Raw genomic sequence first — 13259 nt, 5'->3', positions numbered from 1 at the left:
GAAGTGTCAAATAGGCCTAAACAGAGTGACTTACCTTGGACACCAGGTGGGTCAAGGAACTATCAGCCCCCTACAGGCCAAAGTGGATGCTATCCAAAAGTGGCCTGTCCCAAAGTCAAAGAAACAGGTTCAATCCTTCTTAGGCTTGGCCGGTTATTACAGACGATTTGTACCGCACTACAGCCAAATCGCTGCCCCACTGACAGACCTAACCAAAAAGAAACAGCCAAATGCTGTTCAGTGGACCGGAAAGTGTCAGAAGGCCTTTAACAAGCTTAAAGCGACACTCATGTCTGACCCTGTACTAAGGGCCCCAGACTTTGACAAACCGTTCCTAGTAACCACAGATGCATCCGAGCGTGGTGTGGGAGCAGTTTTAATGCAGAAAGGACCTGATCAAGGATTCCACCCTGTAGTGTTTCTCAGCAAAAAACTGTCTGAGAGGGAAAGCCACTGGTCAGTCACTGAAAAAGAATGTTATGCCATTGTCTACGCTCTGGAAAAGCTACGCCCATATGTTTGGGGACGGCGTTTCCACCTGCAAACCGACCATGCTGCACTAAAGTGGCTTCACACCGTCAAAGAAACTAACAAAAAACTTCTTCGGTGGAGTTTAGCTCTCCAAGATTTTGATTTCAACATCCAACACATCTCAGGAGCTTCTAACAAAGTGGCTGATGCACTCTCCCGTGAAAGTTTCCCAGAATCAACTGGTTAAAATCGTCCTTGAGATGTGGAAAATATTGTTAGTCTTTATGTACTTGGTAGTATATTTAGAGATGCATGTGTCTTATTAACTCTGTTTTCCTAGAGCTCCAGGAAGAAATCCCAGCCAGTGTTTCACCCTAGCTGAGATTTGGGGGGCGTGTCATAAATATAAAGGGAAGGGTAAACCCCTTTGAAATCCCTCCTGGCCAGGGGAAAGCTCCTCTCACCTGTAAAGGGTTAAGAAGCTAAAGGTAACCTCGCTGGCACCTGACCAAAATGACCAATGAGGAGACAAGATACTTTCAAAAGCTGGGAGGAGGGAGAGAAACAAAGGGTCTGTCTGTAGTCGTCTTGGCCGGGGACAGAACAGGAATGGAGTCTTAGAACTTTTAGTAAGTAATCTAGCTAGGTATGTGTTAGATTATGATTTCTGTAAATGGCTGAGAAAAGAATTGTGCTGAATAGAATAACTATTTCTGTCTGTGTATCTTTTTTGTAACTTAAGGTTTTGCCTAGAGGGGTTCTCTATGTTTTTGAATCTAATTACCCTGTAAGATATATACCATCCTGATTTTACAGGGGGGATTTCTTTATTTCTATTTACTTCTATTTTTTATTAAAAGTCTTCTTGTAAAACACTGAATGCTTTTTCATTGTTCTCAGATCCAAGGGTTTGGGTTTGTGGTCACCTATGCAAATTGGTGAGGCTTTTTATCCAACATTTCCCAGGAAAGGGGGGGTGCAAGTGTTGGGAGGATTGTTCATTGTTCTTAAGATCCAAGGGTCTGGGTCTGTAGTCACCTAGGCAAATTGGTGAGGCTTTTTACCAAACCTTGTCCAGGAAGTGGGGTGCAAGGTTTTGGGAAGTATTTTGGGGGGAAGGACGCGTCCAAACAGCTCTTCCCCAGTAACCAGTATTAGTTTGGTGGTGGTAGCGGCCTGTCCAAGGGGTAATATTTTGTACCTTGGGGAAGTTTTGACCTAAGCTGGTAAAGATAAGCTTAGGAGGTTTTTCATGCAGGTCCCCACACCTGCACCCTAGAGTTCAGAGTGGGGGAGGAACCTTGACAAAGAGTCACAGTAGACAATTAAAAAAGAGCTCCCAGTGTGATGCTTTGGCAAAAAGGGCTAATGTGATTCTTCAATGAATAAACTGGGGGAGTAGGGAAGTGATTTTACCTCTGATGCAGCATTGGTGAGACAGATACTGGAATACTGTGTTCAGTTCCGGTATCCTCACTTTAAAAAGGATATTGAAAAATGAAGATGGTGCAGAGAAGAACCACAAAAATGATTTGAGAAAAAGTGCTGTACACAGAGATTTAAGAAGCTCAGTCTCTTTAATTTAATCAAGAGGTGACTTGAACACAGTGTGTAAGTACCTTCACAGGAAGAAAATACCAAATAATAAAGGGCTCTAATCTAATATAGCAGAGACAGTTATAATTAGAACCAATGACTGGAAGATAAAGGTAGACAAAAATCTGTGCCTTGTTTCTAATTTGAATTTAATAGTAAGGGTGATTAACCATTGAAACAAACTACTAAGGGAAGTGGTGGATGACCTGTCTGTTGAAGTCTTCAGATCAAGACTGAATGCTTTTCTGGAAGACATACTTCAGTCAAGCTCGAGTTATTTGACTCAATACAGGAATAACTGGATAAAATTCAATGGCTGGTGTTATACAGGAAGTCAAAGTTGACTATATAATGGTCCCTTTTGGCCTTAATTCAATATTTCTTCTTTTTTATTGCTCTTGTTTGTGGTTGTGTTAATGTAAAAACACACTGGGTCTGGAAGCCCCCAAATGATTTCCTGCTTCTTTTGTTGATGGCTTGTTCTCTCACCTTCCAAAACACTACATCCCAGTATACCCCAGATAGTGATATGAATCTTATATGTAGATGATTGCATTCAGGCACCCAGGGAAAAGGGACCTACTTAGCCTGGGGCTAATATATCTGCCTTCTATTACTCTCCTATAGCCTGGCCTGACCCTGTCACAATATATTCAACATACCTTGGCAAAACCTAAATGTAAACTGAACATATATCAATAGTTGTTTAGTAATCTTATTACGAGTGTTTGAGTTTGGCTGTTCAATACATGTTTTGTGTGTGTGTGTTTTTTCTAAAATTATTTTTGGGTTTGTGTAAAAATTCTTGTCTGTTACCAAGAAAACAAACTCATTAACTTACTATGGAGCTAGATTTTTACATGTGTGACCTTCTATTGAAGTAAATATCTTTTTCCTTTTGTGTACAGTCTGCTTGTTTGAGTACAAAATAACTCTTTGATCTCTGTTTCTTTTAAATTCAAAGTAGTGCTTCAACCAAATTTTAGAAATACATCGCTATGCTAATTTGTGCAAATGAGCACCATGTTTGTAAAAGGCAAACACAATTACATAGTGGCATCTGTATCTGTTTTCAGAATACTCCCACTTTCAGCTATTTAAATAAAGACAAATTGTTATTTGAGTAGCATAATTAATTATATCCTTTTTTTGTATGCTGGTTGTACTTGGTGACCTTCACGTCCCAGATTCAGAGCATCACTGATGAGTCTCAAGGCTTAGTCAGAAGAAAAAGCTACTCTAGTCCACAGCCCATTGGTCAAGATATACAGGCTCTGCTGCCTAATGACAATCCAGAAGAAGAGGTAGTCTGAAGTAGTACTGACTGGATATTCCATTCTCATTACAACACTTACAGTGCCACTTTAGAAAATGTAGTACTAAAGACTGGAAATGAAATTGCAGATTTTTTTCTCTAAAGCTTTCAAACTTTTTACAAAACATTTGCCCATTTTCCTCCTATAAATAAATAATTGCGGTTAAACAAAATTGATGCAGGTAGTGATGTGATAGAAAACAACCTTTTTGTCCTCTCCTTTCTCTTGTCTGGAAACAATCCTCAAGAAATTTAGATTTTAGTATTACCTACTATGATTTATTTTTATTATCACGGCACTATCTTTTGTGTATATACCTGCTATTACAAACTGTCACTATACTACATCTTCTCTCATTTATAGATTTTCCTGAGAAGTAATGTCTGGAATTTCTAAAAGTCTCAAGAAAATTAGCAAAGATATCTTCAACTTCTCCCTTCTCATTTAAGTAATTTCTAGAATTTGAGGAGTTCAATTGAGAAGCATATTTTACTCCTTCAAAATATTTAAAATAAAAATTGCATTTAGAAGTCTATCATGTATCAGGCAGCATATAGCCAGTGCTGAAGCATCTCTAAGTCCATTTAGTCAGAAACCTAGCATGAAATTCTGGCCCCCCTGAAGTCAATTTCACTGTTGGAGTGCAAACCTCCCCCTAAAGATATACTTCTCAAAAATAGAGAGCAACACTATTTGTATAATTCTGGTGAAACATCTGAATCTTTACACTATAAATGTCACTCATCAATTTCTTTATTAGTTCAATTATGATGAAAATATGGCACTTTAAATGTTTATGTCCAAAGATGGGTATCCTAGTTTGTGGCATTACATTAGTGTTTCTTTATATTCCACATACTTTAGACACTGTGGGCATATTTGTGTTAATTTCCATTTAAGCAATGAAATAAAATCCAAGTATCTGTAACACAAAATATTCCCTCCCTTTGCATTTTTTAATGTAATTGTAAATGTCTTCTGTTCCATAACAGTGAAAGACAGTTAGACATTATTGCTGTCCTAAACAGGGACATTGATATTTTTTATTTCAGATACCAATTCAGTGTTAATTGTTTCTGATATCTCTGCTAGTGCTACTTAGTGCAAAGTATTTGCAGATATATTTTTGGTCTTTTTTTCACTCTTAATGGGTACCCTAATCACAGCTTGGAAAAACATCTTTTTAAACATATGGAAATTCCCAGGAAAATCTTCAAATTAGAATTGAAGTTGCACAGTAATTTGGACTCAAATTTTCATTAAAGCAAATTGTCTTTAGTTTTAATTATAAAAATAAGCCTCTCAATTAGACCCCAGTAAACACAAATGAATAACTTCATGTATCTGAGTAGTTCTGTTGGCTTCAATGTTAAAGTTAAGCATGTGTTTGCAGCATAAGGTATCATAGTTTGTAAACCTCTTGGGGCTGATCATGCTCCAATTAAAGTCTGTCAACTCCCATTGATTTAGGTTGTGCAGATCAGTGATTTAAATTTCTTTGTCTCTCTAAAACGACTATATTTTGACCTGTTCTCTTTATTTTATTTTTTTTCAGGCTCAGTTAATACATGACAGAAACACTGCGTCCCATTCAGCAGCGGTTGTTAAGTGTGATACTGCTGCTGCTACACCTGAAAAAGTGCAAATGACCTGGACTAAAGAAAAGTTTATAGCTGAAAAGCACAAAAATAGAGAAACAAATATAACAGGTTTTAAAGATATCTTCAACATGAAGCCGTAAGTACAAATGTGATTTTAATAAGTTTCTGGTTTTATCCTTTTTCTGGTATTATTTCAGGCCTCATCGTGTAAAAACGTATATGCATGCCAGTAATTTTATAGACAGGAGTAGTGCCACTGAAGTCAAGGGCAGAATTTACATGCATACATTTTTACAAGATGAGGCCCTACGTGAAGCGTAGAGGAGGCGAATGTTTGGGCAATAAGTGCTAATTTGGGTGACTGATACATTTGCATTACTTGTAACCGTGCTTTAGAGGAAGCATTTTCACATTTTACATTTGTCATATTACACGTATAATGTTCTTATTGAAAATAACTGCAAAGAAGATGCTAAATATTGTCCTAAGAAATTCATTCAATCATGTACTCTAATTAAACAGACTTAGGCCCCACTCTTGTGAGTTACAACAGATTGGTGGACCCCTGTGCCCTCAGAAGTCAATGAGATTCTACCCAGGTACCAGGGTTTTCCCCACATATGTAAGCTGCAAGGCAGGAGCTTAAGGATATGCCTACACTGCAGACAACTCCTGCAGCAGGGAGTATCAGAGCCCAGGTCATCTGACTTGGGCATGCACTATGGGATTAAAAATAGCAGTATAAACATTCTTGCTCAGGCTCTGAGACCCTACTCCATCCTAGGTTTCAGAGCTCGGTCTCCTACTCAAGCAGGAACATCTACATTGTTATTTTTAGCCCCATATTGCAAGCTGAAGTTAGTTGACCTGGGCTCTTGAGACTCACTGCCATGGAGGGGTGGGGAGGTTTACTGTGTAGATGTGTAAGTTTGTAAGAGCTAACCTTTAATAATAATAATAGTAAACTGAAAGTCAAATGAACTTAGATCCTCTTGAAAATGAAACTTCTGTCACTTAGGAGCCTGTTTTCTTTGGAATTTTTTACCTATTCCAAATGCAGAATATCAGTTTGGTTATGATAGAGTTTTACTTTAAAATACTGTTCTCTTCAGAAGCTGTACTAGAAACTGACTTATATTTTACTTAAAATTGTTGTTTTTTAAATTATTTTCTGGTAGCAGACCTTTTGATTCATGCAAAAACATAGATTGACATTTTTTATTTAGATATTAGAACTCTAAAATTATACTACTTGTCAATGAGGGAAAGTTTAATTCAGACCACAAAAGTTGTACAGTGTTTTATCAGCTGAAGTTGCTATATTTAAAAATGCACCAAATAGCATAAAGCAATGTAGTTTCATGTTTGTTTCTCTTCCATGTAGAGAGTGGGGAAATCTGTAAGTCAAATCTGATTTAATTTAGGCTGTGTTCCCTGGTTCTTGTGTATTATTATTGCATGTTTCCTTTAAAGTAGTTGCTTCCCATGATTTACAGTATGCATATTGTGCACATATTGTGATTTGGCATGTGAATATAATTAGCATAGTATTTCCTGTCAGCTTTTTCTGTTTTAGTTCCTATACCTTATCAGTTTTTTATTTCAGAGTAATTCATAGTATACATATAAGTTTCTCAAAAATGATGGTCAATGTAGTCAATAGCAAAAACTTTCGTTAAAAACCTGACAGTATTTGGTTGCAAAATAAGTGACCTTCATTTTTTCTAATTATCTTCTTAGAACACTGAATGTATGTATTAAACATTTTAATTATGATTATGCTACTGTATGGCACTGTGGGCTGAAAAAATGAGACTGAGACTTGTTAAAAAATTGTATTATTCAAAAAGCCTGCATTTCCCAACTGGTAAACTGTAGATTTCCTTGTACAATACAACCCTCCCCCACCCACCACCCCCACACACATACTCTTCATTTGGGCTATAGGAAGCAAATAAATTTACCAACAGATTCATAAAACCAGATCATGTAGCTGTCCAGAGGCAGTTTATCCACCCCGATGGAGCCACTAGAAGTACTCTACTTTTCCTCCTCTCTTTGTTCTTGGGTTTTCTCTGTTTTGACAGAAGTGCTAAAAGACATCCTCTACCTTACACCGAATTCTGTCTTTTGTTGCTGACTTTGTAGCTCTCTCTCTATGATCTTTGATTTCTCTCTCTCTCTCTCACTCTTTGTCATCTTCTAGCTACCATAATTACTTCCACAGAATTGTAAACAATGAAGTAAATCCTTCAGGTTAAAAAAATCTGTATCCAAATTAATCTTATTATTATTAGTTTGATAGCACCCAAAAATGTGTTAGGCTCTTCATAGAAAAAGTAATCTTTGCCCCCAAGATCCTGCAATCTAAATTTAAACATTACACAATCAATGATCATGGCAAACAGGTAGGGAAGGAATAGGGTAAATAGTAAATAGATATTGCTGCCCGCTACTTGGTAAATAAGAAGTAGGCATTATCTCCCGTAAATGTAAACAAACTTGTTTGTCTTAGCAATCGGCTGAACAACAAGTAGGAATGAGTGGACTTGTAGGTTCTAACTTTTCACATTGTTTTCCTTTTCAGTGAATTTATGTAAAATAAATTCTGCATTTGTAAGTGGCTCTTTCATGATAAAGAGATACTTGGATGAGGTGTATTGTACATGATATAGTACTTGGATGAGGTGAATTGAAAAATACTATTTCTTTTGTTTATCTTTTTTACAGTGCAAATATTTGCACTAAAAATAATAATATGATGTGATCACTGAACACTGTATTCTATATTGTAATTGAAATCAATATATTTGAAAATGTAGAAAAACATCCACAATCTTTATAATTAATTTAAATTGGTATTCTATTATTTAACCGTGAGATTAAAACTGCGATTAATTGCAACTATTTTTTCATGTAGTTAATTTGTTTTGCATTAATCGCTTGAGTTAACTGCAATTAATTGACAGTCCTAGTAAATATGGCTGATGGTTACAGGCATAAAATCATGTGGTTTATCTGGATTTTAACTTTGTTTCCAAAGCCACAAACCTTGGAATTATACATCTCCCTTTTTTATTAATCTGCCTATCATAGCTGGTGATATATTGCCATAATTTATCCTTGAGACTGCTTCTGTTCTAATCCTCATTCATGCCCTAATCAATTCCTAACTAAATCCATCATTTTCTTTTACAGTCTTCTCACATCATTATCCTTTAAACTACAGAGAATCCCAAAAGTTGAGTCCAAACTACAGTAGAACGTCAGGCTTACGAACACCTTGGGAATTGAGGTTGTTCATAACTCTGAACTGTTTGTAACACTGAACAAGACGTTATGGTTGTTCTTTCAAAAGTTTACAACTGACCATTGACTTAATACAGCTTTGAAACTTTACTATACAGAAGAAAAATGTTTTTTCCCCTTTATTTTTTTTTAGTAGTTCATGTTTAACACAGTATTGTACTGTATTTGCTTTGTGTGTGTGTGTGTGTGTGTCTGCTGCTGCCTGATTACATACTTCTGGTTCCAAATGAGGTGTGTGATTGGTCAGTTCATAATTCTAGTGTTCTTAACTCTGAGGTTCTACTGTATTTTCTTGTTCCAGAAAGTGCCAGTCATCTGTCACCTTCACTGAGTTCCTATCCAACAACTTCTCCAATTAATAATTTCTTCATGTTAGATATCCCTTTTATAGGAAAACCTTACGTGTTGGATGAGAAATTCTGTTCTCACAATTTTGCTGTAATTTGAAGGCATCTGAGGGGAGGGAGAGTCACATGGACAGTCCCTTTCCCTTCTTTTACTCCCCCTCCCTCACCCCAAGCCAAGTCCAAGAGATGCTGTATTTATAAGGTAGCTTTTCTGGAGTCCCAGAGAATGAGCTATAGCCTTCTTCTGCCTGCCAGACAACCCTCACTCTGCCAGGGCCTTGAGTCAAACCAGCATGCCAGGGCCTCATCACCCAAATGCAACTCTGATATCTCATTAAAACTACAATGTTAAATAAAAACATATGGGAATTAGCATAGGTCAGCACAGCAGTAATCCCATCGACAAAAGACATCATCGCTGCTTGAGAAGGGGGCTTCCTTCCAAAAGATCCCACATACCATGAAAGGTCTGCATAGAGTTTCAAAGCTTCAGTTGTGGCCATTTAGATGACAGGTGTGCCTGTCATTTGTAAGCAAAATGTAAGCACCTTTCTTGTGGCTGGTGGGAGCAGAAGTGATATCTGCTTATGTGGAAAACAAAGATCTTAGAGGCAGTCACTGAGCAGCACAGTGGAAGTCACCCAAGATGTCTAATAATTTTTACTGAAGCCAGGACAAAACTGATTTCAATAGGACTACTCAGAAAAATGGAACAGCTCTGCAATACCCAAGACACCCTGATAAATTCTGATATCTGGTCATTGTATCTATTATGTCCATTTCTATATCTTTTCACACCAGTGAACTCAGAAGCCTGTCCATATAACTTATTTCTAGAGACAGAGACAAACAACAAGGAGAAAAATGTCATAACAAAACCATTGTGAGATTAATTAAAAGAATGATTAAATCATAGAATCATAGAATATCAGGGTTGAAAGGGACCTCAGGAGGTCATCTAGTTCAACCCCCTGCTCAAAGCAGGGCCAATCCACAACTAAATGATCCCAGCCCATGGTTTTGTCAAGCCTGACCTTAAAAACCTCAAAGGAAGGAGATTCTACCACCTCCCTAGGTAACGCATTCCAGTGCTTTACCACCCTCCTAGTGAAAAAGTTTTTCCTAATATCCAACATAAACCTCCCCCACTGCAACTTGAGATCATTACTTCTTGTTCTGTCATCAGCTACCACTGAGAACAGTCTAGATCCATCCTCTTTGGAACCCCCTTTCAGGTAGTTGAAAGCAGCTATCAAATCCCCCCTCATTCTTCTCTTCTGCAGACTAAACAATCCCAGTTCCCTCAGCCTGTCCTCATAAGTCATGTGTTCCAGTCCCCTAATCATTTTTGTTGCTCTCCGCTGGATGCTTTCCAATTTTTCCACATCCTTCTTGTAGTGTGGGGCCCAAAACTGGACACAGTACTCCAGATGAGGCCTCACCAATGTCGAATAGAGGAGAACGATCACGTTCCTCAATCTACTGGCAATGCCCCTACTTATACAGCCTTCTTGGCAACAAGGGCACACTGTTGACTCATATCCAGCTTCTCGTCCACTGTAACCCCAGGTCCTTTTCTGTAGAACTGCTGCCTAGCCATTTGGTCCCTAGTCTGTAGAAGTGCATGGGATTGTTCCATCCTAAGTGCTAAGACTGGTGGTGTCTTTGGGTGTTATTGCCAACAACTAACCACTTTGCTACTTTCTCATATAGTTTCCCATTATGAATTGAATTTCATTCAAAGATTTTATAGTATGACTGTCGTTTAACTTATGCTGGGATTTTCAAAGGAATTTAAGGGAAATCCCACTGTATCTGCAGAGTCTTGCTACAGTGCATTTAGAAATGCTATAACAAAGATTGTGTCTGAATTTCCATTATAAATCCTTGTTTTGCATTCTTCCCTCAATTAGATTTCTAGGAATCTCTATCAATCTATATCCACTCCTTGGCTTAAATTTCACTTACAAGGAAATTGTCCTGAAAGCAGTACTCATGTTTAGATTTCATTTTATTTTGAAGGAAAGTATTACCAATTTTAAGTTAAAAATTATAGCCCTTCTTTCATAAACCATCAAAATTGGACTTGATTTTTAATAAATGAGTAACTATAATTATAGAAGTTAAGATGTACTGAGATCTAAGTTTAATCCTTTTAGGCATCTCCTTCTATTACAAGTATGACATTTTCAGCTAATTATCATAGTTCACAAATTTATCTGTGGTGTACAGATTAAAATAGTTATTGGTTACAATAACATTTTTACTGTAGAAAAGTTTGTTTCTGTACTAGGAATCAGTCAAATGTGAGAAGAATGCACACTGCTGTGAAGCTCAATGGAGTAATATTAAATAAGTCACAACATGCTCAGCTAGTTTTATTGAATATGCCCGGACCTCCTAAAAACAAAAAAGGGGATGAAAACTGTATCCTATGCTTTATTGTTTTAATGGTGAAGTATACTATATTACAAAAAAGTAACAATATCATATAGATCAACAGTTGCATAAATTAAAGTTGTTATTGCTATGAATGAGTAGAATGAGCATGTGTATATCTGTTTATATGTATATAGGGGCTGTGTGCTTTTTTTGTCTGTACTGTGGCTTTTTTGTTCGTATTTTAACTAGAGAGACCTATGCCTTTAAGACCAGCACTTGCAGAATGTTTTCATGAAACCAAAAGTAGTGGGGGAGAATGTTGTCTTTGCTTAATGATAACACTCGTATTCTGGGTTCAGTTTAATCTAAAATGCTTAGATAAAAATAATAGAGTTTAATACCAATTTTATCTATTTATTAGTATTTCTGGGGTGCCTACATAGATCCCAACATTTATTACTCCTTCGTGATCTGAGCTGGGAGGCTCTTTGCATGCTGGGACCTAAAATGGTTGTGGCTGCACTTCATGAAAGATGAATGTGTTAGGTGCTTTAGGCAAGTTATTGGATGCAGCTGCTGCACTTGCACTTTGGATGCAGGAATACAATTTATTAAGGGTTTTTTAGTATTATGTTTAAAGGTTGTTTTATTTCTTGTCTATAATCTTAAAACCTTGACTTGATTGTCCTCCAGACATGGAGTTTTTGGAAGTTTTGACAGAAGGTCTGAACAGAGTTCTCTTAGTGCGAGGTGGTGGACGTGAAGTGATCACCATTTACTCCTAATGCTGTTACAGAATATGAACAGATTAACTGCGGTAATTTGAACAGTTGAAATGAAATTACCTGTGTACTTGAAATGATGCACCAGCTGAATCTTCTGATCATGTGTTCTGCTTTCTTTCAAAGGAATCTATCTGAAATTATTTACTACATAGATTTATCTTTATAGAAGAAATTTATATATTGTAGTATTAAATAAATGCTAAATATCAGGAGGGTATTTTTTTAAGCAATCTTGGTGTGAGACCCAAGAAGGGAAAGGTAATTTTTATGGCCGATGTAGCAACTAATGTTTTAAATGTGCATAATCAGAGAAAAAACAGAATCTGCATTTTTAGTAACATTAATTGTATTATTTTGCTTCTACAAAAGGATAATTAAATTATGTTAAAACCTTCCAAGTTTATCAACAAAATATGAAATATTTCAAACAAGAAACCCTGGTCTTATTATTTTGTCCTCTTGACAAATGCTGCTGTGGTGCATCTGTGACTGTTGTGATCACAGTTTCATCTTAGGTCTCCTGGTTCATATTGATTCAGAAATATGTACAAACATTTGACATATTTAATTATTTGACATAAAAGGAATTACCTGTTTTCAAAATTGGTTAAATAAAAATTCACAATTCAGCCATTACTAACTACTATAATTCTTTGCATGGTGACAAGTATCAGGGGGTAGCCGTGTTACTCTGTATCCACAAAAACAACAAGGAGTCCAGTAGAAAGAAAAGGAGTACTTGTGGCACCTTAGAGACTAACACATTTATTTGAGCATATGCTTTCGTGAGCTACAGCTCACTTCATTGGATGCATTCAGTGGAGTCCAGTGACACTTAAAGGCTAACATATGAAGACAACATACGAAGACACACATATGGTCTGAAGAACTTCTGCCTTGCAATCTGAAATCAGCTTAAGCCCTAACTCATTTTCCTCTGCATTCTTTACACCCCACACTCATTTTGTGTTGGAGCTGACTGTATAGCTTTAAGCTGATGCTAAATAATTTGTTTGGGAGTGGAATGTGGGGGTGGTTTTTTGAAATTAAAAACTTGCTAGTGTGAAATGTTAGACTTGAGCCGGGGGCCCTCATCTGTGTATGGCAGTGTGACGTTAGAGCTGGCCTCACACCAAAATTATCGATGCTTTGTCTGCTTAGGTGGAAAATTTGAAATTATTATTATTAAAGACAAAAGCCAGTAGAACACTTCAATCTTCCTGGACATTCTATAACAGATTTGAAAGTAGCTATACTTGAACAAAAAAACTTCAGAAACAGACTTCAAAGAGAAACAGCAGAACTAAAATTCATTTGCAAATTTAACACCATTAATTTGGGCTTGAATAGGGACTGGGAGTGGCTGGCTCATTACAAAAGCAGTTTTGAGTCTCCTGGAATTGACACCTCCTCATCTGTTATTGGGAGTGGATTACATCCACCCTGGTCCTC

The 13259-nt window shown here is 37.0% G+C and overlaps 1 protein-coding gene across 1 annotated transcript in view; it reads left to right on the top strand.

Annotated features, from left to right (window-relative positions):
• Positions 1 to 11922, top strand: part of SLC12A7 (solute carrier family 12 member 7) — a 332898-nt gene extending 320976 nt beyond the window's left edge. Inside the window, exons 22-24 of the mRNA XM_084618772.1 lie at positions 4939 to 5120; positions 10934 to 11067; positions 11716 to 11922. Coding sequence (XP_084474898.1) covers positions 4939 to 5120; positions 10934 to 11067; positions 11716 to 11807 — 408 coding nt within the window. The 3' untranslated portion in view covers positions 11808 to 11922. The remainder of the gene's footprint in view (positions 1 to 4938; positions 5121 to 10933; positions 11068 to 11715) is intronic.
• Positions 11923 to 13259: the final 1337 nt, after the last annotated feature.

The sequence above is a fragment of the Lepidochelys olivacea genome (genome assembly GCF_965140295.1).
Source record: "Lepidochelys olivacea isolate rLepOli2 genome assembly, chromosome: 2".
NCBI lineage: Eukaryota > Metazoa > Chordata > Testudines > Cheloniidae > Lepidochelys > Lepidochelys olivacea.
Note: the sequence above shows the minus strand (reverse complement) of the source record. Positions and strands in the feature narration are given on the sequence as shown.